At 27.5% G+C, this 27,723-nt stretch overlaps 1 protein-coding gene across 11 annotated transcripts; it reads right to left on the reverse strand.

The window, feature by feature from the left end:
- On the reverse strand, positions 1–27,651 carry LOC147806923 (phenazine biosynthesis-like domain-containing protein). 11 transcript variants are annotated; one of them, XM_087167412.1, is made up of 7 exons: positions 27,569–27,651; positions 24,718–24,831; positions 20,377–20,443; positions 18,587–18,642; positions 7,541–7,729; positions 4,841–4,903; positions 3,321–3,749 (listed from the first exon to the last, which is right to left on the reverse strand). In XM_087167412.1, exons 3-7 carry the CDS (start codon positions 20,430–20,432, stop codon positions 3,742–3,744), a joined length of 372 nt encoding a protein of 123 aa, XP_087023538.1. In that variant the 5' UTR covers positions 20,433–20,443; positions 24,718–24,831; positions 27,569–27,651; the 3' UTR covers positions 3,321–3,741. The 11 variants fall into 11 exon arrangements, with proteins under 11 accessions (XP_087023540.1, XP_087023539.1, XP_087023537.1 ...); XM_087167405.1 differs by having other exon boundaries at positions 3,330–3,749; positions 22,976–24,831; positions 27,569–27,650; XM_087167403.1 differs by having other exon boundaries at positions 3,330–3,749; positions 22,976–24,947; positions 27,569–27,637.
- Positions 27,652–27,723: the final 72 nt, after the last annotated feature.

The raw sequence follows: 27,723 nt of genomic DNA on the forward strand, positions 1-27,723 counted from the left end.
AGGAGTCTAATAAGATGTTTATTGATTTTGTTATTTATTTAACACATTCAATTACAGCTTTAAATTATCCCTTTGTGGAAACAACATTTTTCTAAACACAGCCTTTTTTTAATATATAAGATAGTTTTGTAACATATAAAATAGTTTTAAATATATAAAACAGTTTTAAATACATAAAACAGTTTAATATATAAAGTTTTTTTTTTTTTAAAAAAATAGCTTTAAAAATATTTTTTTTTTTTTTGTACTTACAACATTCTTAAAATAATAAAAACAGCAAGCATTCCAAGCTTATATAGCAGAAAAACTTAACATTAACTTACACATTTAAAACTTAAGCAGTGACTAGATAACTGAATCAAAATGAATTATTAATGATCACAGCAAATTGAACAATAATCAAATTAACAAAATACATTAACATAATAGATAAACAAGTCAAATAAAAAAAAAAATTTTAAACCCTAAAATTAGAAAATTTGTAATATTAGCAAAAAATATACTGATAGTCAAAATCAGACAAAAAAAAGATAAAGAAATACTAGTGGTTTACTCATCGAAATCAACAAAATAGTATAAAATAAAAACAATTATATAACAGTAGGATAAATAAAATATAAAATTACTAACAGTATTAATCAGTAATAAGTATAATCAGTATAAAATTACAGATGTAACTATAAGATAAATAAAATATATAATAAAAAAAACTTAAGATTAAGAATATAAAATGGTATTTCTTTGATATGAAAAATCTAGAGGAAGTATGTTTATCAGAGTGCGTAGCCAGATTTTTTAACAAAAAATAAACACCTTTTAAGTACTTTTTAAGCACTCAAAATATATTTGTAATTCCTTTCCAAAAAATAAAATCATAATTAGAATCTATGCAGTAATAAAAAATACAAAATTCTACTGCTTAAAGTTCTCAATTTATAAATATAAAATCAATAAAATTCAAAAACATTTTCAAAAATCCTACATAATCATGATAAAATAATTATTTTCTGATAAATATTACAGAGAAAATTGCATTGCAAAAAATCATGCATTTTTTGTAATTTAGAATGACAATTGACATAGCAAAGGAAAAAATTTCTATTTAAAAGACAGAAAATTAAGCACTTTTTACAAACCCCGAATTATATAAGCACCTTTAAGGACTATTAAAAAACGTATATCAAAATTAAGTATCTTTAGGCACTTTTTAAAAACGCTATGCGCCCTTTGTGTGAACATCAACTTTGGAAAATAGAGCAAAAACTATTTTTTTAATGTTTTAGCAGCACAGCATATTATTAAAATCAATAACCTTATTTTCAAATTCACCCTTCTTTAACTAAGTTCTTCAACTCGTACGAAGTTATTATAAAATTTAACAAGTGTAGTTAAAAGTTGATTTTTCCTTGAATCACAACTACAGCATTGTCACTGATAAGGACTCTGTCATCAACAAGCTTCATATTTAGGTCACCACCCCGAGCAGAACACTGTCAAGCTATGGAAAAAAAAACATTTAAGTGAATCTTCTTGATAACTTTGTTATGTCAAAAAAAATTTCTTTCTTAGCATTTTCATAGATGAAAACATAGATAAGGGAAAAATCCAGTACATTTTACAGAATAATATAAATTTCATGATAATTGTTGCACTAAATATTTTACACATAGGAAATTTTAAGGATTTTTATAGTCATCAAAGTAGTAAAAAATAACTGCAATATTTTCCAAATATGATTGACATTAAATGAGGTTGAAATATTATGTAACATGTTTACTCAAACTTTTAAATAAACAATTCCTCAAAGATAGTTAAAAGATTTTTTTTTTATATTTAATTTAAAAAGAGAGTTCTAAATAAAAATAAACTGAACACTTTATAACAAAAAAACTGATTTCTATAAATGAGGTTTGCTTCATTATGTATTAGTAACACTTATTTAAATATTCAAGCAATAATCTGTACAAAAATTCTATTTCAATATGTATCTTTTTAGGAAACTTACTCAATGTTAAGGAGTTTTTTCTAAAATGTACAAGACCAAGGACGATTTTAATTAAACCAGTAGAAACTGGCGAAATCCAGTAGAGTAGGCAGCTATGCATTATATATCCATCTAATGTTAATTTGAATTTTTACATCGAAGAGCTTCTTCTAAAACCTTGTTATCTTAAATTTCTTTCGAAATAAAAAATTAATTTTTTCGTACAAATCACGAGATAAATTTATTAGCAAACCAATTATTTTCTATTTACTGCATAGTTACCTTTGTCTTACAGTTAAAAATAAAATTATGATAGTTGTAGTTGTAGTTAATTTACGTCGCACTAGAGCTGCACAATGAGCTATTGGCGACGGTCTGGGAAACATCCCTGAGGATGATCCGAAGACATGCCATCACAATTTTGATCCTCTGCAGAGGGGATGGCACCCCCGCTTCGGTAGCCCGACGACCTGCACGTGAAGTCAAGCACTTTACAGTAGAAAAGTTTAGTGAGGACCAATATCGCACACCCTCGGTCCCTACGCAGACTGATCCAAGTGGTCACCCACTCGCACACTGACCGCAGCCAGTGATGCTTGATTTCGGTAATCTGCTGGGAACCGTGTCTTAACGATCAGTCCACTGCGGGACAATAAAATTATGATTGTTGTATTCTTACTTATGGTCAACTATCATTACATACATATTTTATAGTAGTTATTCTTATGTTTCATGACTGAACTTTTTAAAGTACAATCTTAGAATATATTTTTCTACTTTTTAGAACATATTTAATTCTGAATTTGTTATCGCGAAAATCTTTTACTGGCCCTTCAACTTTGAGACATCAAGAGTATACTGTATATATGTATTTTACACTAAAAAAATCTGATTTACAGTTAAAAAAATTATGTAAGTACTTGCGAACAACTGCTAACACTACAAGGTTTGTACCACGTCAAGAAAAGACAAATTCTTGACATCAAAACAAATTTTCATGACCCAATTTTCACAAAAATTTGCTTAAATTTTTTTTTAATAGAAATTATTCAATATGCGTAAATGTTATTGAAAGTATTTTACATTCATGTTATCATTAAAGTATAAAAAACAGTAGACATTTTTCGATCTATCATCAACCAAATGTACTGATATTTTATTAGGTGAAATGCTTTTCTGAAGCATTACACATTATTCAAGTAGACATATGGAATAATACTGTGTTAATTATTATTTTTTCAAATATAATTATTTTTTTATGCAAATTGATATTCCACACAAGAATAATTTGGCAGTAAAAATTCAAGTTAGTTCAAAAATATATTGATGTAACAGTTTTAAATTATACTAAAAAAAAAAGACTTTCTCATAATAAAAATATGTCATGCAAAGATATAAATATGTCATGTAATTACATTATGTACTAGTAATATTTATTTAAATATTCAAGCAAGCAATAAATTGTGTAAAAATACTACTTAGAGATTTATTTATTTTTAGAAAACGTAATAAATTTTAGGTAATTTTGTTAAATGTACAAAAACCAGTAGAATTTTTATTTAACCAGAAGACCAGGAGAGACAGGCGAAATTCAGTAGTGAACTGGTAAATCCAGTATTGTTGGTAGCTATGTATAATGTTGTGACTTTGGTCAAAAAAATCATGACTTTTCGGGATCTTTATCAAATTCATGACTTATCTGATTTAGGGGACAGGTGTAGCTGCGGTACAGGTACTACCAATGCTATAATATAATGTCAGAAAACTAAAAAAAAAAAAGTTATTTTTGAAATGTGTAGATTAATTTTATACAAGTAGAAATAAAATTAAAAAAAAATCACAAATATAAATATCTCAATTTTGAAATTTTTGTGGCATACATTGATTTTTCTGTAGCACAGCAATATTGTAATTCATCATGATTACTTTTTCTAGAGAATAAATATTAATTTCAAAACTAATTCTACATTTAGTTACGAACACCAGGAATGATAATAATGCCCTCCGTGGAAAAATTTCGTCCGTTGCTTGGCAAATTTTGATATTTATTTCACTTTTAGAAGTTTCAAATAAAACTAGAATTCATGGGTGTCATTGACAGGGGACAGACAATGGGTATATGCGCCAAAATTAGATATCTCTCAAAGCATCTCACAAAACAAAATATAATATTTCATGGAGAGAGAAAAACCTTTCAGTAAAATTGGAGAAAATCTTCCTTCTCCAAAAATATCAACACATGCATTGAGTAGAATGTTCCAATATAAAATTAATTCAAAAGCCGTATGGAAAAAAAACTTATTGTAGGGGTACTCAATCTTTTTGAGTGAAGGGCCACTTGTACAGCAGGTAGATCAACAAAGGGCCGCATGCATATTTAGTCCTGTTAGTGGCAAATATGATGATTTTTATATAAACATTATGAAGCACTAAATATTTCTTTAAGTAAACTTAATAACATATTTGCAGAAAATTAAATAATTTTGATTATTTGAATTTATTGAAAACTAAAAAAAAAAAAACTTTTTCTATTTTTCACATTAATTAATTTATCACACATACACACACACAGATATATATATTATATATATGACGATATAAATTCTAACCAAAAAAAAGCTTTAAGAATGAAAGTGCAAAAAATATATGCATTTTATAGAGTAATATAGATTTGAATTAAATATTTTAATTAAAGGAAATTCATAATGTTTAAACAAAAGCCAAATTAAAAGAATTTTTTTAATTGAGTTCAGAAGTTCCCGCGGTCCGCACATCAACAGTCAGAGTGCCGTAAGTTGTGCATCCTTATAATTAGGCTACAGATAAACGAATTCAAAATAAACACATTTTACATACCATAAAAAGAATTCTGTTGAAGAGTTTTAGACCAATATGGTGCAAGCACTGAATGAGCAGAGCCTGAAAAGTAATTTAATTTTAATAAAAGTCAAAACATATGACTAAAACATGAAAATATGATTTAAATTTTTTTTTAATTTTTAACAAAAAGAAGTATAGCCAAAGAATTCAAATTAATTTGAACTCGAGACAACATAGTTCGCAATAACAAAATGAAAAAAGGTAAAAATTTTTAACACTCAAAGTTACTGTCAATAATTTAAGATTAACAAAAAGATATCTTTAATTGAAAAAATCACAACCAAGGCTCAAAATGAATGATGGTTTGTGATCCCTAAAATTTGAATCATAAAATAAATAATCCATGGCCTCCTTGACCAGCAATCAATGTTAACAAATGGCAGTTTTGGTTATATGATTTTTTAGTCACAAAATAACAGATTTTTTTCATAATTGAGAATGAAGCTCCAATTGACGATTCCATATTATATTATAATCCTTGTCCATAATCTATTCTCCATTTATTTCGTATTTCTTTTTGTTCTCCATATTCTATGGTTTTATATTCTCTGCATTTATAACATTTCATGTTAACATTCCAGCTATTAACTTAACATAAAAATTCAAAAAGAGACAAAAGACCATTGAAAATGCGTATGAATTAATACTTGTTCGTTGTACTAGTGACTAAATTTTCTTAACTTCTAACCATGATTACAATAAAGTATCAATCAGAACAAGTTAGAACTGGAGCCAACTCTAGAACAACAGATTTTTCAATTATAAAGTGAATAAAAGTAAAAATGATTAAAATTCAAAGAGAAAATAAACTTTAAGGTTAAAAAAAAAGTTATTTACAAAACTAAATTCATGCATCTTTTTTAAAAGAAAACTAATCTTAATTTGCTTTTGAGTTAATATTATTTTTCTAGCAACATCATTTTGTAAATTCTTAAATAATAAAACATAACAAAGATGCAGAAAACAAAGTATGTATTCATATTTCACAAAAAAATACCTCATTAAATTTTTAGAAAGCCGTGATGGAGATAGAGCCTTCCAATGAAGTGAGGCTAGGTTCAAATCTGGAGCAACGGCTGGTCGAAACGCATCCAGCTTGCACCGACCACAGCGCTGACGTGAAATATCCTCAGTGGCTGATGGATCATGGGTTAGATACCCTTGCCGTCAGGCTAACTGTGGGAGGTTTTTCTCTCAATGTAAAGGACATACTGGCTATTTCCATCAAAAAAGTCTCCATGAAGACAAATTTCTTCTAATATTTGACCCAAGAGTTCCCTTGTCTTCTGGATTAGGTTCAAAATTACAAGGCTACAGAGTTGAACATTAGTAGTTGTAAATTGGGTCGGCTGTTCAACGATGGTTATAAAAAAAAAAAATTTAGCAAAAAAATATGACACTTAAATTTATGATGAAAAGATAAATTCTCTTATCAAGCAAATATTACAAAATAAAAAAAAAAAATTAAATATTACTATGCTTTGAATAACCAGGCCTCAGATCCTTCACTTCAAAAACAGGTCTCTTTAATCTCTCTACGCCCAAAACTGTTCTAAAAATCACTCATTTCCAAACATTGTATCATATGTTTCTCTAGATAGATTCCTATGCTTCCAGCTTGATCACAACCAGCATTAAACAAAGTTTTCCTCTTTGTTGGTTTGTGGTTTTAAATCAATATACTGATAAATACAAAATACAGGAAACACAAAGGCACCCAGTACTTATCAACTGCATATTTTTAACAATTACACTTGTACTATTTTAAAAATAAAATTTGGAAAAATCAGCAACACCAACAACATTAAACAGCAGGCTAAGCTTAAACAGCATTGCATACTGACACAAAAACGAAACAAACAAAGGACATAAAAAAGGAAATGAAAAAACGCTAATAGCCTCAGTAATGAGAGCTACTCATTTTATAATAAATCTATGTCGTAATAAAGACAATAATATCTATTACACAATGAAAAATAACAATAATGATTTGAAAACAAAAACAATGGCCCTCAGCAGCAAAAATTTGCAGAATATTTAATAATTTACACTATTAGAGAAAAAAAGTGAACCTCATATGTTAGCCTCTCTTACTTTCTCAAATATTTAATTTCATTGTGTTGTGACCAACTCCCAACACAATCAAAAATCATTAAAGTAGGAAAAGTTGACATGCTTTGAGCACTCAAAACATAGTCACCCATTCTCAAGACCCACCAGAATAAATGGGGAATAAAAAATAAAAAAAAGGAAGGAAGGAATGCTAAGTTTCCAGAAAAGAAAAAAAAGTGAAAGACAAGAAAAATCACGGTCAAGAAGAGAAACAATGGCGGTGCAGAGACAAAACAGAGCTGGGACTTGATCTTATTTATCTAAAGGCTGGTGACCAGAGACCTAAGACATTTCAAACTTTCTTACCTCATATTTCAAGTTAATGAAGTTTTTTGTTTTTCATTAGGAAATATATTTTCCAGCTTTAGTTTCTTGGGATCATTTACTTTAAAAGAAAAAGAGATCAATAGAGGCAAAGTAATATTGCAACCTGTTTACACACAAAAGAATTAATGGCTATATACCATCAAAAATTACAAAATCTCTCTTATTTCATCTTTTTTTCTTGCATAATCGTAAATTTAACTCATTAATTATACAAAATAATTAAGATAAGATAAATACCAGTCACTGGGTCCTCTGCTACTCCCAACCAGGGTGCAAAGTAACGGGATATAAAATCATACTGATTTCCAGCATCATCTTTGCAATCGAATTTGTCTTTTGCTTCCAAAGTCACTATCACGCCAGCCACTTCAGAAGATGCAAATAATAATTCATTTGCATTATTTTTTGAATGATTCAAACTCTTGCCTGAAAATTTAAGTGCAACAGTAAATTGTAACAGAACGCAAACAGAGAATATCAAAATAAGTATTTTCAGAATGTTTTTACTGAATTTTTAAAACATTAGATTTCTTAAGATTCTATGAAAATCGCTCACATAGAACTACTTTTTAAAAATATTAATATAAAAATGTCTTTATTATTTTTAAAAATATGATTAAAAACGCAAAAAGTGAAATTAACAATAAGGGGTCCAAACATTGTATTGTTGTCCGAACCAAACTAAGAAGACCATATTTCCCAGAGTGCAGCTGCTCCCGATATTTTGAAGGTTAAGAATCCAAATATGTAAAAAAAAATACATGTTTATTCAGAGAAAGTAAATTTTTGTGTTTGATTTCGTAACTTAATAAATAGTTAGCACTAATTAGCGTATTTGAGGTCACCCCAGAAACCATTTAGATTGACACTTGGTATGTGAAAATTTGAACATTAGCACAAAAGTTATTTAGGGTGATATATCTTTCCTTTGTGTGCATTAAACATAGAAGATATTTAAAAGATGGTAATTTTTTTAACTCAAAAGTAACATTTACAAAATTTAAAAAGAGATAGAAATTTTTTTTACATAATATATTTTTTCTTATCAACACAGAAAAGAATATCTATATTGAAAACATTATACAATTACTCCTTTTTCACATTTTTATGAGTCCTCATAGCATTAAAAGTAAGAGGGAAAAAAAGGATTTTAAAAACCATGAAATTTAAGGCAAAAACTGAGATTGATGATATAGCTATCATAAGTAAGTATCATAAGATAGTATCATAATATTAGGTTTTTGAAAATTCAGCAGCAATAACTGCCAAAAAAAAGAAGATTTAAATGCTGTAGGGATGTAGTGCAAATCAAACGTGTCAAAAGGCATTTACATAAATGTGCGATTTGAATTACTAGTTTTTTTAAATAATATTTTATGAGAATATTAGGATTTAAAAAAAAACACAGAGATATCATGGACTACTATAAAATGGATTTAAATCTTCTTAGTATAACGACGACTAACAGGCGCAATTCGAAATTTTCGTATTGATTTCTTTGTATTCTGATTATAGTAATATCTTAATAAAAATTAATTCAATCTAATTGTAGCAAATATATCAGATTGGATAAAATAGTTCTTCAGTTCAAAATCAGAATTGGCAACAAAATTGCTACTCATAAAAAATACAAGTTTCAAAAACAATGAGAAAAAAAAGTTTTAAACGTTTGCTATTTAGGAATTACTTTTTAGATTATCTTTATGCTTTAGTGCTTGCCTCAGTTGATCATTAATTTGAGACTAAGTTATTATGGAAGTTTTTTTTTCACTCATGTGTTGTTGAAGTTATTCCAGAGTTGCGTTTTTCTCAGCTAAATCTGAGTTAAAAAGTCATTATCACGTGTGAATGAGAACTTCTTAAGAACAACAAAAGAGGGTGGCAAAATAAGTGTCAAAGACAGAATAAGTGTCGCGTCAACCAGATTTCACTTAAAGCATACCTGTCAACATCAGAAAAATAAAATAACAGAGATTTTACTAGTGACATTTTTTTAGGCTATGAGTAAAGTTTTGATACATCATGCATAATCATGTAAGTCAAAAAGAGAAATTCAAAATTGGAAATAATAAAAGCATTTACATTTAGTGATGTAAAAAATTTGTATATAAATCTTAATCTAAAGAATATTTTTCTTAAAACCATTATTTATAATTACTTAATAAACACTCAACAGCTGTAATGGCAATAGCACCTTCTGTTGAGGAATAAGAAAAGTATTTTCACCATTAGCGGATATTTTATGGCCAAAATTTTTTAATTTAACAGGACATTTATTTAAACAGGAATAGTCGTAAAATACAGGAGAGTTGGCAGGTATGTGTAAATAACTAAACGTAAGTTTTAGATTAGAAGATTTTAGATTTTTTTTTTGTGAGAATATAAATTATTAATTCACAGAATTTCATGAATTAGCAGAAGAATCACATGCCTGGCTCTAAGGATTGATTTCTACAACTCCACATAGTGTAAAAAACACAATTTCTAACTTTTGGCATTTCAGAAATTGCCTTTAAGACAAAGATTTTATATGTCTTATAGAAAATGTAGGTAAAACTTAGCATTTAAATCAACATTACTTCAGTGTCTGAAACATGGCTTTTATGTTAAAAATTTAGTCTATTTGAGTAAAATAAATTTGCAGACAAAACAACAATTTATAGCAGTCAATATTACAAAATCAAAAGATATTCTTTATATTCAAAAATTGTAAGAGACCCAGCTATAGCTGTTTTGGATGTTCAACCTATATTTTGTTTTTCTGCACAAAATCTATAACAGGATGCGTAGTCAGATTTTTCAACAAAAAATAAGCCTTTTTTTAGTTTTTCTTAAGCACTCAAAAATATTTATAATCCCTTTCCAAAAAAAAAAGAAAATCACAATTAGGATCTGTGCACTAAAAACAATTTTTTTTTCTCTATCATTTAAAGTTCTTTATTTATCAACATTAAATCAATAAAACTCAAACACATGATAAAATAAATAGTTTCTGATAAATATTGCAGAGAAAAAAGTGAAAATCATGCATTTTTTGAAATTTAGAATAACAATGGACACGGCAAAAAAAAATCTCTTTTTAAGAGATAGAAAGTTAAGCACTTTTTACAAACCCCGAATAAAAAAGCAACTTTAAAGGCTTTTAAAAAACGTAAATCAAAAATAAGCAACTTTAAGCACTTTTTAAAAAGGCTGCACACCCTGTGTTAGATTTAGAAACTTGAATTTACAGAGCAGTGTAAAAAATGTACAAGGTTAACAAGGAATTTTAAATTTGATATTTAGTTTGAAAATCAGTTACTGTTATATTTGAATTAAAAGATACTCTTCGAGTTACTTTGCAACCCTCAGGTATGCAACTAAAGAATTGAATTTTGACGTGATGAAAGGGACAATTTATGAACTTGAGTTTTGTTTTACTTTAAAATTTCAATTTCTTCAAAAAATTACTGCAATTTTAAATGCTTTTCTAAAGCAATTTTTTTCATTCCTTTTGCTATAAATAATACATGTTTATTCCTGTTGTAGACAATTTTATCTCTCTCTTTAGATCTTCATTTTGCATACCCTCCAACTTATGAGGATTTTGAAAATAATTCTTTCTAGTGGTAGCGAACCAAAGTAGAAATTTTTAAAGCAAATGGATCTCTCATAAAACTTTTATCAGAACTTAAGAATCTAGCCATATGGCCTGCACTTTTATAAGTAATAGTGGACAAGTTACGCTAAAATTAATTTTGTTAAAATATTAAGACATTAATTTTGCTTCCGTATGAAAAGAAGATTTCTGAAACTACGGAAATTCCGTAGCAGTTGGAGGGTATGATTTTGCATGCTCATACTTGAGTTGATGTTGAAAGTAAAAAAAAAAAAAAAGAGTGAGAGAGAATTAGAATTAGTTGTTGCCAAGTATAACTTAACACTTTTATTTAAATTTTTAAAAATATAAAAGACTTAATTAAAAAAGAAAAATTTCAAATTTAAACTGTTATATAACATCATTACTTATTGCAATCAAATAAAAATACTTCATTTCATTTCATAATGTAACAAAATTTTCCTAAGTTTCCTTTTTTCAAGTATAATTGATTATTTTCAAATCCAGAGAATCATTCATTCTGCTAGGATTAACAAATTAATAAAATGTGCTAGCATAAAATTTTAATAACTATATACAGTCAGACCTCGATATAAGATCACCCTAACGGACATCACAAAAGTGACCTTATAAGCGGGGTGACTTTAAAATTAAAATTGCCTTCTAAGGAAGTTAAATAGGCTTTTGTTAGAAAAGAGCTCCCCTTGCCTCAGATAAAAATGACCTTATAAGCGATAACGATTTCTAAAACTTGAACATATAACCGATAATCTGTAACAAAGAATTCCTATTCAGTGAGCCGGGACTTTGGAAAAATGACCTTATATGCGGGGTGACCTTATATGCAGGTGACCTTATATCGAGGTCTGACTATATTTTTCTCCTTGGGATCTATGATTTTTATCAATTTTTGAAAATAAACTTGTATAAATTGAAAATATCAAATAAATTGACAATCAAAGGGATAGGAGAGCAAATCCACCTGGTTACATTAAAAATTACATTACAAGAAAAAAATTATACATAAGCAATTTTTTCACATTGATTGGGTATTTTTTACAACTCATTTTTAATATAAAAAATTGATGACATTTATATGAATGTTAAAAAAAAGAAGTTTTACTAGGTTTTTTATACTTATATGAAAAATATTAAAAATATTTTCCATTAAAAATATTTTCTCCATAATAGAAATATATTTTATTCCTACAGTTATTTAAACTTAAAAAAAAAACAACTCTTTTTATGTTTTCTTTTTAAACATAAAAATTTTCTTATCGAGCACTTTGAGAAATGGAAAAGTTACACAAAACATATTTTAATTTTAAATTTAACAAAATTAATATATTTTTACAAAAAATAATAAAATACATTTAACATCATTCATTTAAAGCATGCACATTTATACATAAAACATGTACAAAATAATTATTATATAAGTTCGTCCCTTAAAAAAATTTTTTAGATTTTTTTATAGACATTTTTACAATTTCGCTAAAAACTAAAAGATACGCATGACACATACTAAAATGGCACTTATAATTAAGAAGACCCTTTAAAAATAGAGACCTATGAAATGAAAATAAATGAAAACTAGTCAGTAGACTTATAAGTTTAGAAAAAATAACTTACTGATGTAAAATTATAGGCAGGCAAATCAATTTGTATCTTGTTATCATTTAGGCGTTTAGCTTTCAATGTACCACTAAGAGTTTCGAATTCTAGTATTTCTGATTTGTTATCTAAAAGAATAAAATATAAAACTCAAAATCGCAAAATAAATACACTATTATCAGTAACAAAAAAAAACTCTTTACATTTAACCTATGACAAAAGTTAAAACTTTATTAAATTTTAGTCAAATTAAATGCAACACCAAATTATAACTCCTAATATTAATGAAGTGGAATCTTGGTTGCCTGATTCCTAATTATCCACAAAGAAGTTATGGTATAAATGCTAACTTTTTCAAAATAAACAAGTAATAGAAAAAAAAACACTTTTTTAAAGTCAATTCCTACTTAGGTCAATGAAGAAAAATTTTATTGTAATTACTTTTTATTAAATAATTTCAATTTTTTCTACCATATAAAACTAAAATCAATTTATTAAATTTAATTAATGAATTAGTATTTAAAAAAACTGTATTAACATCAACTGTCATGCACAACAAGTTTTAAAAAATGTATTTGAATTTGTGCGGATGAATAAAAAGTATTTTATTAACGATAGAAAATTTGAACAAGATATAGGGAGAGTCTGAACAAGGAATTAAAAAATTTGCAAGATTTTCATACCAACAAATTATACAACAAAAAGACAACTAATCTTAAAAAAAATTCTAAACACATTTCTAATATTAAACATTGATAACATTTATTCAGGCAAAAAAATATATTTTTATTATGTTGTTAATTCTTAGATATAAAAAGTTTTCTTCCAATTAAAGACTTTATAGCAAATATTCTTCTTTTAGAGATTTTTTGATTAAAATAGGTAGACATCAATATTTTCTATAGTTCAGAAGAAAATAAAAAATAGGATAATCCTGTACCAATGGGTTTGATTGATTGAATGTAGGATTTAATGGCACAAAACCCAAAGGACATGCTGCGCCAAACAAACGGTTCTAAAATAAAAGTAAATGTATATTACAAGTATATATATTACAATGCATAGGTAAATGTACATTATAATGTAAATCTTAGGTAAATGTATATTACAAATTTTCCTCATTTAAAATCACACGGAATTTATTAAACTAGATACAACAAAACAGATGTATTCAAAGCTGAATAAAATCAGATAAAATTGTGAATAGGATAAAACAGTTATATACAGTATAACAGACCAATTGCGCATAGAAACACAAAAATGTTAGGACGATGAGAGTCACCTAACAAATCCCGCAGAGTTAAAATAGAACTACCGAAAAAAGTAAGACGATGACGGTTAAAACATGGGCAGATGATTAAAATATGATGAATAGTGAGTAAAACTTTACAAGTGTTGCATTGGGGAGGAGGTTCCCTAAATAACAAAAGTAGGTGGGTCTGCCAGTGTGGCCGATTTGGAGACGGCTTAACTTTACATCTGCATGCCGCAGACTCAATACAGGATATGGGCTAAAATATGTTTTTATTGAGTGCAACGTGTTAAAAATTTGTAGATCCCATTGTTGTTGCCAAACAGATGTGATGAACTGTCGAATATAAGTTTTTGTGTCTAAGAAAGGTACAAATAGAGTTAAAACAGAGGTAGCAGATCATGCAGCCGATTGATCGAATGTGGAAGTTTTATGGCACAAGATCCGAAGGAGGATATGCAGTGCCAAACAATTTGTTGAGTCAGATCTAATGGTAAATTGCACACAATAATTTAGCAATTGTCATAAAATAAATGAAACTAATAAAATTGTAGACACGTATTTTTAAAAGTTCATAAAAATCGATAAATAGCGTAATTCCATAAAATACACAGTAAAAGTAAAACGGTACATGGGTAAGAAATAAGAGTGAATAAAAACAGATAAAACAGTTATATACAATACAAAATACCAATAACTCGCAGAAATGCGAAAATGCTAGGATGATGAATTTCATCTAACAAATTCCTCATACATAACATAGTGCTATTAAAAAAGGTAAGACGATGTTGGTTAAAACAAGGACAAATGGTTAAAATGTGATGAACCGTAAGTAAAACATTACAAGAGTCGCATTTGGGAGGAGATTCTCCAAACAACAGATGAATATGCGTGAGTCGAGTGTGGCCAATTCTCAGACAATTTAGCTTTACATCTGCATTACGTAGACGCAATACAGGTAATGGATCTATATATGGCTTGATGTTATAAAGTTTATTTTGAGTTTGAAGTCCCAATGCTATTGCGAAAGGGACGAGATGAGCTGCCGAATATGTAGTTTAATGTCTGAGAATGGTACCGATTTTGTTAATTTAGTAGTTGCAAATCGTGCTGCATAATCAGCCAACTCATTCCCTGGTATACCGACGTGACTCAGTATCCAGCAAAATGAAATATCAAATCCCTTCTTTTGTAGAGCGATTACCTGTACCAATGGGAGGTCATTCCCCATTAAACACAGACTTTAAAGAAGCATCATCATAATTTTGGTTCCCGATTAAGCTTTTTCATTTCTATGGTGTAATAAAATAAATAAAATAAAAAAAGTAAAATTTAAAAAAAAGTAAAATTAAAAAAAATCAGTATTGGATAAATAGATTTATAAATAAATAAAAAATAAAAACTGCATACTTTTAATAAAATAAATTATCATCCTAAAATATGAAACAAAGGTGCAAGAAAGCAAAAAATAACGGTTGAACTGAACAATCAATTTTTCAATTAAGCCACAAAACAACACAAAGAACATTTTTTCGATTAAGTCACAAAAAATTATTATAAAAAATACTAAATTACTAAAAATATGGAACAAATAATATGTATTTAATTGAAATAAAAACATATTCAAACAACTGACAAACTTACTTAAAAATAGAAGGAGGTAAAAACAATAAAAATGCAATATGTAAAGATTTTGGACTAAAAAACTAATCAATAACAAAAAAAACTAATCATTAACAAGTTGGATAAATATAAAAAGATTACTTAAGATCATAAAATTGCGAAATTAATAAAATAATTTTAAAAAAATCTTATTTTAATAATAAATATCAAACTAAAAAATAAATAAAGAAAGAAAAATATATAAATTAATTGAAATTAAGTCAAAATTATAATAAACAAAATAAAACCAAATTATAATACAAGAAAGATTTATTAAAATCATCAAATTAATGATGATAACAAAGCAAAGAAAATTATAAAATAAAAGGTCAATTTAATAATCAAATTAAATAAAAACAACACTTATTAATTTCCAAACAGAATTGTTTGCTAAAAGAAGCACTAACATAAATATTAAAACCTGGGACAAAGCAAGATATGATGAGACCAATTCTTAATCTTAAAATTTATGAATAAGAAGAACTAATTTATTGATTGTGAAGGGAAAAACATTGAGGAAATGTATTACAACTAAAAAGAGAAGGCTGCAATCTGTTTCATGTCTCTTCTTAACAATAAACAAGCAATATATAAATAAAAAAAAGTAAACTCCTAAATAGGCCAACAAAAATTTCTTTATTTTCCTTAATTTTTATTAAATAATTAATAATTTTATTAATAATTATCAGTGGTGTAGTTTTATTGTATATTTAGAAGGAGTTCACCTCCCTGAGATGATATATATATACACACACATAGTGTGTGCATATATGTACACACACATAGATAATATAATTAGAAAAATAAAGAAAAAAAATGGAAAAGTTTAAAAGATAAATTGAAAGTTTCTCTTTAGGACACATTCCTTTACAACAGCGATAGAGACAATATATATAAATATTTTTTTTCTCCCTAAATTACAAAAAATTAATAATGAAATATTTTTTTAAAACTACATCCTATTACCGTACAATAGCTAATTGATCAAATAATGTATAATTTTGGAGGGAGTTTTATCCCCAAAACTACGCCACTGGTCATTGTTGCATTCTAGTCCTGGCAGTGGAATTTCAAAGACCGAATCCACTGCATAAATCCAAAAGTGTCTCAACACAGTCAAACAAAGATTATTGTTGTAAGAATTCAGCTTAGTCTAACATACATAAAGAACAAAATTTTCCTAAAAATTAACACTGAAAATCTTTATATTGTTTTAATTCAAACTGAATTTTATGCAACAATACTAAAAAGTGAAATGAAATTCTAATACAGTTAAGCCTGCAATCAAGTAACAGTGTTTGTGGTGCTCTCTCAATTTAGTTTTTAATTAGAAAGTTTAGTTAAAGAGTCTCAGCAATTTGTTCGTTTGCTTTTTTAAAAGAAGAAAATTATCTGTAGCGCCTGCTACCAAGATTTCTGCTCTCAATGTTTGTAAAAAAAATGGGAAACACATCCTTTGTTGAAAAAGCTTATTTTTTACTAATGTAAATCAGTGAAAGTCTGTTCTACCGTGAAGTACTCGACTTCATTCGCACCAAAGCAAGGGAGCTTCAGAGGATGGCACGTCTGGATCAAAATAAGGGATGTTTCCCAGACAATCGCTCTAGTGTGACAAATAAAATACCAATGAAAAGGCGGTATTCATTCCATGTAAATGAGTGGGGTAATGAGTCCATGTAAATATGGCATATCAAAATTAATGTATACGTATTTATAATTTTAAACTGTTTGTAAATATTGCAAGATAACTTCTTAGTATGATTTTGTGTTTTATTTAAATTTTTTGTCTTTACAACTGGAAGAAAATGGGCTTCCATATGTACTTTACACTTGAAAAATGATGTGTGAGTGTGCTTTTTTTAAATTCAATTTAATTATTGTAAAACTAAGTATTTGCTACACTTTAGTGTATCTAAAGCTTTATTTCATATTTTTACTTGTATGATCTTTTTTGAATAATTTTATTTGTATGTAATAAGCCCAACAGATACTAATTTTTATTACAATTGAAGAATAGATTTTCTTTTTTCATTTTTGTTTCGTCAAAGACAAATAAAATTTATTGCTGTTGAATTCGTTTTTATTTAGTCTCTTTATATGCAAAGATGGTTACATAAGTCAATGTTTTCTTTTTGATATCTGTGTACTCAATGCTGTTCTACAGTGTTTTGACATCAAAAACAAATACCAAAAATATAACTGGAAACACAAATAATTTTTTGATATCAGGCATGAAATTTTTCTGACTTTTTTTATTAGAATACTTCTATACAAATATTAAAAATTACAATTAAATTTTTCAGAGAGAAAATAATAAAAGAAAAATTTCCTTTTTCCTAATATGTCTATAATATTTAGTTGTTTTACTTTAATACCATTTTATTCTCTTTAATCAAGGGTTATAGTTTGTCTGAAGTGAGAACTGCCCTAGCCATTCATTTGGACCTGTGGTGGTGACTACGGTATCGAGGTATAACTATTTCAAGTAGGGGGTGTAGGGTCTGCGAAAAAAAGGGAATCTTTTTCTTCATTCTGTTGTGTTAGTCTTGAAGGGAAGAGAAAGTACCCTCCCTGAAATGCGCTATTCTTGTTTCCATAGCAGCAGACGGCCTCAGACTTTATGGCGGGGGAGTTCTTACCGTAGACAAACTATATATATATAAAGCTTATTACTTTGTTGGACTATAATGTACAGTGAAATATATATATGTGGTTGTTAATTAATTAAGTTACAAACATAAGTTATAAAGAAAAATGTATTATCTCTAAATAAACATCCTAGATTGATGCTTATTTTAATGTAAACCTAAAAAGGTTTGTTATACAGTTTACAATTCAACCCTCTAACCTACGATATCTGCTCTATTCTACGCATATTGCCTTAAAAACAACCTTTCATATAAAAACCTTAAAGCATGGTTGACTTAGCGTATTTAAGCATGAAAAAATCCTTTCATAAAGCTAGTCTCAAGGTGAAAATCTTAAATCTAGGCAATTGTAAGTTTTCTTTTCGCAACCTCTTGTATGCTCAGCTAAAATCCACCTTCTCATGATATTTTAATGGACAAAGCAATTTGTGCTACATGGAGATAAAAACTATGAAAACCTCTAGATCAATATTACAAACTTAAGTCATAAACAGAAATAAAATACTCACATGAAAATATAATCTGGATTCTTGACCACCATTTGGATAGAACTTTTTCTTTCTTCCTGTGAGAAAAATTGCTTACTATTATAAATGATATTTCTAAAATAAGACCATTAGTTAATGATACCTAAATATAATTAAGAGTAGAGTTAAATCTAAAGCAAGCTCACGACCCATTTTTTTTAAAGCTACTTAAGAGGACGCCTTATGGCGAAAGAAAAGTTTTCGTCTCACATTATTAATTTAAAGTGCAGAAAAAGTGAGTTCAAACAAGCCTAGAGTAAGCTATGAAATTTCAAATACTGAAAAGAAAATTTAAAAATATTCAAACTAAAATAAATCATGCTATGATAAGTTACGCAATGGAGAAGTTCTCTTCTAATAATTTGCTTGCATTTTTTAATCTTTTTTCAGCAATTGAAATTTCATGACTTGCTCTAGGTTTGCCTCAACTTACTTTTTCTCCACTTTAAATTAGTAATGAAGAAGAAAGAGAATTGGCAATGAAATTTTTTTCTTCCATGGTATGGTGCATGGTATAAAAAAAGGAAGGAACAAAGAAACTTACATGGCCTGTACACAAAGATTGTTTAGTTTACATCTGAAAACTATACTAAAATGAAAGATACAGTGCACAAAATACCTTTTGATCTTAATTGTTTGGAGGCCTAACCTTAAATATATTATTTCATTTGTACAGACCATGCTTTAGTGTATTCAACAATTATGGACACATATTAGGATATTTTGGGTTAGTTACAAAATCATACACTTATAACCCTTTGCACTTGCAAGTACTTTTAAATGCTGTTTGATCTAATATCAGCACTATAGTATTTGAAATACACAATATAGTATCATTATACAATTTTAAAATTCTTATAATATTGTGGTCACTAATTATTAAGATATAAAATTTCTTAGTTTTAAAGTGGTGACTGTTTCTGGTGCCTCAGTGAAGACATTGGAGTGCAAAGGGTTGTCACTCAAATCTGGAGAAAAAAAATTTCCTGAGTTTTCCCTGTTCATGTTATACACAATATATTAAGAGGAAACAACAATTACTGTGCTCTTGTGTCAGCTATATTAGTCTAGCTATACTTGTTTTAATTGTTGGAAAAACTTAAAGAAATAAGGAAGAGCTTAACATACTAAAAACAAATAATGGTAAAGTAAATAAAATAGTTTAGTATAGCTGAAATATCATCTTTAAATATCTCATAGATAGAGCTTTAAGTTGTCACCACTTTTAAAAGAAGAAAATATGAAATAGAATTCCCAGTTTGTAAGGAAAAACTCAAAATTCCCTGCATCATTCCTGATATTTTTAAATTCCCGTTCTTCCTCTCGAGCGGTTGTTGCTTTTGAAGTTCAATCTAAAGTTATTTCCTTGTAAGAAATCTAGTCCAAGAATGAATTTATCATTGATATTAGTCTCGAAACCACGTTATGCCACATGATGGTAATTGGCCTCTCCAAATGTATAATCTTAAGGAGGACCTTTCTGTTAACATTGATTTTATCTCTAGAGACAGTCTGTAGCAACACATGGGCAAGGATACAGCAAAATTATATTTTTGGGAGGAAGCTATAATATTTTGAGATCACAAATAGGTATGTAATTAACTTGCTTAAGTTGGATTATAAAATATATTAATACTTATTTATATTATATAATAATTATTGAATTATAAAACATATTACTGGACAATAATTTGAAATTTCATATTTAAAACATCATATATCTTAAAAGTGAGAGAAACCAATACTTAATTTTAATGAACCAAAATATTTACCAAAAAGCTTGTTCATGGATAAGAAATTCCAAAAATTCTTGCTTCCATTTTCTCATAATTTGTTCCCCTATCAAAGAAAAATATAAAGAATTCTTTTTATTATTATTATTTTAGTTTTTTTATTTGCAACAATTATTATTGATAAATGCAAAGAAAAACATTTTTAACATAATTACAATGTATTAACAAATGTAATGAAAAACATTTTTTTAACACAATTACAATCTATTAACAAACTTTAATTCAACACTTAAAAGTTAAGTACTTCTGAAATACTTTTTTTTTCTTTTTATTTAATTAACTGCTGTTTATTAACCTTAGTATATGTTTGTAGAATGTTCAAATCAATACCTAAATCAAAATAAATAGCATTAGTAAATTGTTCATGATTAACTAGTATATACTATAACTTATATAATTACCTACATATTTTCTTTGAAAACTATAATTAAATAATATTTTTTTTAGATAACCACTAGTTTCAAATTTTTTATTAATAGCTGTTAATGATAATAAAGATAAGGTGTAATTTTTCAACAGATATGATTTACAGAAAAGTCAACAATTTTACATGTTGCAAAAATAAAAAAAAAACGGAGATTTTACTAGTGACATTTCTTAGGCTACTAGTTAAGTTTTACATCATGCAAGTCAAAAAGAGAAATTCAAAATAGGAAATAATGAAAGCTCTTACATTAAGCAAGGTAAAAATATATGTATATAAATCTTAATCTAAAAAAGATTTTTTAAAATCATTATTTATAATTACTATTTTATTCCATAATCGGTGCTGAACAGCTGACCCAATTTTTTGGGGGGGTTTACAACTACTTATGTTAAACTCCGTAACCTTGTAATTTTGAACCCAATCCAGAAGACAAGGGAACTCCTGGATCAAGTATTGAGAGAAATGTATCCTCATGGAGGACTTATTGATAGAACTAACCCGCATTTCTGTTACACGGGGAGGAAAACCACGAAAAACTCCCACGGTTAGCCTGACGGCAAGGGGACTTTAACCCATGACCTGTCTACCACTTAGGATATTTTTACTTAAACCATTAACACTCAACATACTGCAGTACTGGCAATAGTAACTATCTGTTGAGAAATAAGAGAAATATTTTTGCCATCAGCGGATATTTTATCACCGAGTTCTTTTAAACAAATTTCTTCAATAAATATGGAGATATTTGAGAATATATGGGTAAACAGAAGATAATAAAAAAACACAGTTGTTAAAAAACAGGAAACTTGGCAGGTATGTTTTTTTAGACAGTGCAACTTATCTATGACTGTTTCTACATTAATATGATTGAAACTTGGATATTGGCAATATTAGAATAAATCAATCATAATATCACTAATAAAAATAGAAGTTCAATATAATCCTCATTACAATGAGAAGTTCCTTAAACTTTTCAAGTGAATGCACTCTTAGAAGATTTGTTTTACTATTCCCAGCTATAAATTATTTTATGCATTTATGAGTAAGACCTTCCTGCTATCAGGGGTCTGTTTAGGTTTTTCTGAGAGGTACCTATTTTTTTAAAAATTTAGACATAATTTGTAAAAAATTAAAAATTATATTAAAACATCAACACAAAAATATGGATTTAGCGTTTCTTACGGGATACAAATATAAAATTTTAAGAAAAAGTATTTTGTGAAACTACCGTTTTTCCTAAAGTTGAATTTGTGAAGGTACCGCTGAACAGTAGTAAATTTGGCCTGGACAGACCCCTGACTATACACAAGAATATATTATGAAAAAATATTCCATTGTTTTATTTTTCTAATAAAACACAAGAGCTTTAGAATGAGCAATGATATCACAGACTGCATATTATTCCAGGATGATCAACAAGCAGAAAATTATTGAATTTCATACTATTGAGTTTGATTTAATTGATTCATTTAATTTCCTACGCAATTTTCAGAATAATCATTGTTGTAATTTATGGTCTTTTAAAAAATGAGCATTTATTATGATACAGTAAAACACATTAGCTCAAGTTCTCAGGAATCTGTCTAGTCTTTTTTAAGAAGTACCTATTTATTGAAAATTTAAAACATAATTAGCGAAAATTAAAAATTATATTCAAAAGTCAACACAAAAATACAATTAAGTAAGAAAATATTTTTAAAATTTGTCACTGCAAATAAAAATCATTTCTGACATGTAAATTTCTATATATTTTCCCCCTTATATTCAAAAACATTTTTACAATTGTAAAAGTTTACGAAGGGTTTATATTTTCTTGAAAAATTCTGTTTCCTATAAAAATTTACATGGAAATAAATAAAGTGAATAAAGTTTTAACATTATTGTTAATTTAATGGGTTAGATTAAAATGTAACAAAGCTCATACTTTGGTCCTGCAAAAAAATTCCCCGATTATAAAGAGCAATAATTCTAAAAAATAGCACATACAACAATCAAATAAGTACATCAGTTAAGAAAACATGAGAAAAATAATAATTGGTTTAATATCTCCCTGAGGTATATGAAAACCTGTTTGAGCATATAAATACAGAAAATACATCAACATCAGATAATTATAAAAAAATATTTGCTTTATTTAAATTCTAAACATACCTGCAATTGACACTATGTCCTTTTCCAAAGATACAATGCATTCTATTGAATTGAGTAGAAATTTGTCCAGAAAAAGCAATTTATTGATTTAGGGAGAAATTAGGATTTAGGTAGATTGACACATTTATATTTTATACCCGTTGTTGAACAGCCGACCCAATTTTGGGTTTACGACAATTAACAAGGTTGCGACACAAATCTGGAAAAAAAATTCCGTGCGTTTTCCCTATATATATTATACACAATATATTAGAAGGAAACACACAATCACTGTGCAAATGTCTGAGCTATTATTAGGATAACTAATACTAGTTTTAATTGCTATAAAATTTTAGAGAAATAAGGAGCAGTTCAACATACATAAGAAAATAATACAGCCAATGAAATAGTATAGTATAGCTGAACTATATTTAAATATCCTATAGATTGTTCCTTGAGAGATCAACATTTTGTAAAAGAAGAAAATAAGAAATAAATATTCCTGGTATTTTCTCAGTGTATAAGAAAATATTAAAAATTCCCTGAATTTCCCCTCTTATTTTAGTTGATTTTGTAATTCCATGTATTTTCCAGGTTTTCCCTGTTCCCCCGGTGGAGTGGGAACCCTGACTAAGGTTCAACTCCGTAGCCTTGTAATTTCGAACCAATCCAGAAGACAAGAAACCTCCTGGATCAGTACGCCCAGAGGCATCGAATTGTTATGGAAACATGGAGGACTTTGCGACTTGACAGATTTAACGTGCATCAGTCACCATTTACTACACGGGGAGTCTTCCTCTGGCCTGGGATCGAACCCACGAACTCTTGGACGTGGGTACAGTGCCCTACTAACCAGGCTCGATTAACACATTTAGAGGGTAAAAACTTAACCATTAGCTGGGATAGACTAGTTGGTAGGGGTTGTGAATTCGATCTCCGCCAGGCCATTACTCCCCCTGTAGTAAATGGTGATTGGTTCATGTTAAATCTATCGGGTCCGAAAGTCCTCCGTGTTCCTATAACAAATCATACCTCCTGGGGTCCTGAATTGGAGATTAATCACTCTCTGGTTCAGGTCAAAACTATGATCTGTGGATGAATGAATGGATGCATGAATGGGTCTGCCTTTGCAATTATATGTACTTAAATACAAAAAGGTGAGAAAGGGAAAAATTGTTACACAGATTTTCTATTAATTAATTAGTTCAAATTCATTATCTTAAGAGCAAAATATGGACATCCTGTTTGTGGTAAAGAAAATTTTCATGTGAATTTCTAAAATTTTATTTTTAAGTAATTGAATTCAAAACAGTGGAAATTTTTGAAAACACATATTGGGAAAAAAAATTCTTTTGAAAATTTCAAGTGCTACTCTAATATTTTTACAATTATAAAACTAAAATAAATAATCTATGAATCAGGTTAATATTAAAAAGAATTTGCGAAGGGTCCGATTAAAAGACAAATTATTTTGTGAAGCTTCCATTTTTATGAAAAGATATTTCGTTAACGGACCCAAATTTCTTCTAAGCAGACATAGTTTCACTTATGATTGATTCACTGCTAAAGTGAATCACACAATGATTCATTTTAGCAAAAAACTGTAATAATACAAATCAAATACTGATCAGCAATTTACTAATATAGACAATTTATTAATTAAAAATTTGATTTAATACACAAATTTAATTACTCAACTTCTTAGTTTTCACCGATTTATTATTATTCACTAATTCTTCTACTTTTTCAAATAAAAATTGCACCTTCGTTCTGTATTTAGTATCTGCAAATCGATGCCTAGTTTTTTGAGTTTCTAAATCTTGCTTCCATCCTCTCTTCTTCTTTTCTACCTTAGACAATCGTCCCATTTCTCCACCCTTTCAATAGAATAAGAAGCATAAGTATGTTCAGGGTATTCTGCTACATTTTGGATTTTCAAATCCACCATTTTCCATGAATAATTCCAAGAATTTTTCAGGACTTACCGAAGTTACTATTTTCACAGACAAAAACACAACAAAAAATTAAAAAAAGCAATATAACAACAATAATTGAAATCAGGGTTTGTTGATTTAAATCAGCTTGTAAAAAGTAAAAAAACAGTGTTTTAAATTATTGATACTTTTAGTTTTGAAATTTATTTTAAATTAATTGTTGCATTAACTAATTTTGGTTAACGAACTTACTTGGTGTGAGTTAAATTCCAACAAATTTTAAATTACATTTTTAAAAATCTTTTGATTCTTGAGATTGAAAGTACACATTAAAGTAAACATTTAATGCTGTGTCGGTTTAGTACACTCTAAACCGCACAATCGCGTAGGAAATGAGAGAGCTGGAAAACTTGTGTTTCTTTTTAAACAACTTAGTGGCAAATAACAAACTATTGTATTTATGTTATCCTTAATATTGCGTACATATCAGAGCTTATTCTAGGCAGAAAAAAGGGCAGGGTGCAAAAGTTTTTTAAAAAAAGGGCATTATTATTCTAAAAAGGCAATAATTTCTTTCTATGGGCTTTACACATTCTATTAAAAAACATTGTCAATTTTTTTTTTTTTTTTTTTTTACTTTATTAAAAGTACCAAAGCAAATTAATTACTAATTTTTTTAATAAAGTAACATATATATATCGAGTTAATGAGCTAATTAGCTTAGTAATTTATTTCAAATAAAATGCATGCATATATTAATAAAATAATAAATGTATGTTTTTAAGTGTCTGTATAGTGATGATTTAATAATTAAAATGATTAATAATAATTATGATTTAATGATAGTGAAGCAACTGCAAACTTTCAAAGACAAGTGCAACAAGGGGGTGTGATGGCTATTTTTCCTTTCCCATATAAATTTATGTAATGACAAACTAAATAAAAAGAGTTGCAAATAAAGAAGGGTTGAGGAAAGAAAGGGCAAAAAAGGTATGAAGTCTATTACATCAGGGCATTAATTTACTTCAGGGGCAACAGGGTAGATTCTTTTGACTAAAAGGGCAACAGGGTGCTGCTCCCTGTTTACCTTGCCTAGAATGAGCTATGCGTACATTAGTTTCAAATCACAGAATAAAAATGTCTGTTATTAAAATAAATAACCCAGAATTAGAATTGTGCTTATCAATAACTTTTTTTCTTCTCATAATACGTTTACAGTATCTTTGACATTATCAGATTTTCTATAAAGAAATTTTGTGAAAAAAATTTCAATGAGTACATAGGTTTAAAAAAAAAATTTTTTTTTAGCATAACTTATCTATTTTGATACATTATTAAAAACGAATACTTTAACATAAAAATGTATAGATTAAATATTTATTTTTTGATGAATGACTACATTTATAAACACAATCTGTTGCATTTATTTTGTCATTTTAAAAATAAAGAGAAAAAAAAAAAAGAAATCACAATTTTAAATTAAAATTATGGTTTGCTAATTGAATTTTTGTTTTAATAGTTAAAGAATTCTTTAAATTCTCTATTTCATCTAGTCTTTAAATTTCAATCATGCATTTGTTTCAAAATGGTTGCTATGCATTCAAAACTATGTATTATAGTGAAAAATTGTTTGAGGTAGTTAGTGCTTCTAAAATATTGTTATAATCCAGTTTCAATAGTAATTTAATTTTGATTAAACATGAATAATAAGTTCATTTATAAAGTTTTTTGAATCATAAATCAAAGTTCTTACAGTGCATTTAAATAAAAATAAAACTGATTTTTTAAAAAAAAATCATGAGCCCTTATTGAAATGACAGGTATAACCAAAACTGTTATACTCTGCATTTTCATATTTATTGATTTTAAACTTAAAAAAACAGAGTAAAGAAAGAGTTGAAGCAATAAAATAGCTGAAAAAAATACAAAACTAAATGCTGTCAGATATATATGTAGTTATTAAGCTGATTATTTCATCTTTAAAGTTAGTGTAATACAAAAAGCCTAAACTAGAATTTTAAACTGATAAAATAAAAAAATTCTGAAATTGCAGAAGTTTTAAAGATAATTCACTCTAGAAATGATGTTCTATATTTCCTTTTTTGAGAGAACACCAAAATTTTTAAAGAACAGGATAAAAACATTTTAAATTTTAACAGAATATGAATGTGAGTGGGGATTTAGCAACAAACTTAGATATTTAGAACATTATGATATTGGGAGAGTAGGGGGTAAATTCCATTTTAAAAATTAGATTTTTCCGCGACCTATACCAGTGACTTTCCATTATTTTTTTTTAAAAAATAGTTACAAATAAAGACAAATTTTGTTCAATACCGAAATCCATGACTTTCTAGGAGTGCGGATACCCTGAATAATAGATTCATTAATAAACAAAGAAACGCAAGCTATTAGAACATGAGCAAGAAATTAAAAATTTCAAAATCGCGATTAATTTTCTTTCAATGTGTGAACATAAAATATGAAACATAAAAGTAATTTAATTTATCACGAATTTATGCAACATCAATTTATAAAGTTATGGAGTTTATTATACATAGTATTTTAATTCAGACTTTTAAACAATTCAATTGATGGAGCAAAATAAAAGAAATTGACTGAATTAAAGAAAAAGAAATTAGCAAATCTAAAAAATTAAGTATAACCAAAAGAGCATTACTGAATAATAAAAGTTAGTGACTGTTTAAAGATGAGGTTCAATGATTATCTAAAAATATTTTTCAATTTGTATGAAAATATTTCTACGCTTTTAGCTTACTCGTTTTCTGTGACTTTTCAATTTTTTTGGAAGTCAAAGTTCATACGGGGTGAGAT

Source organism: Parasteatoda tepidariorum, chromosome 7 (genome assembly GCF_982258835.1).
Source record: "Parasteatoda tepidariorum strain Cologne lab strain chromosome 7, Ptep-v5.0, whole genome shotgun sequence".
NCBI lineage: Eukaryota > Metazoa > Arthropoda > Arachnida > Araneae > Theridiidae > Parasteatoda > Parasteatoda tepidariorum.

Coding starts and splice junctions, on each gene's coding strand:
- LOC147806923 (XM_087167413.1), bottom strand. CDS start 20,432: ATGAGAAAATGGAAGCAAGAATTTTTGGAATTTCTTATCCATGAACAA. Junction 7,730..18,586: donor AATCCAGATTATATTTTCAT/GTGAGTATTTTA, acceptor TTAAATTTTCAG/GCAAGAGTTTGAATCATTCA. Junction 4,904..7,540: donor AGCAGAGGACCCAGTGACTG/GTATTTATCTTA, acceptor ATTACTTTTCAG/GCTCTGCTCATTCAGTGCTT.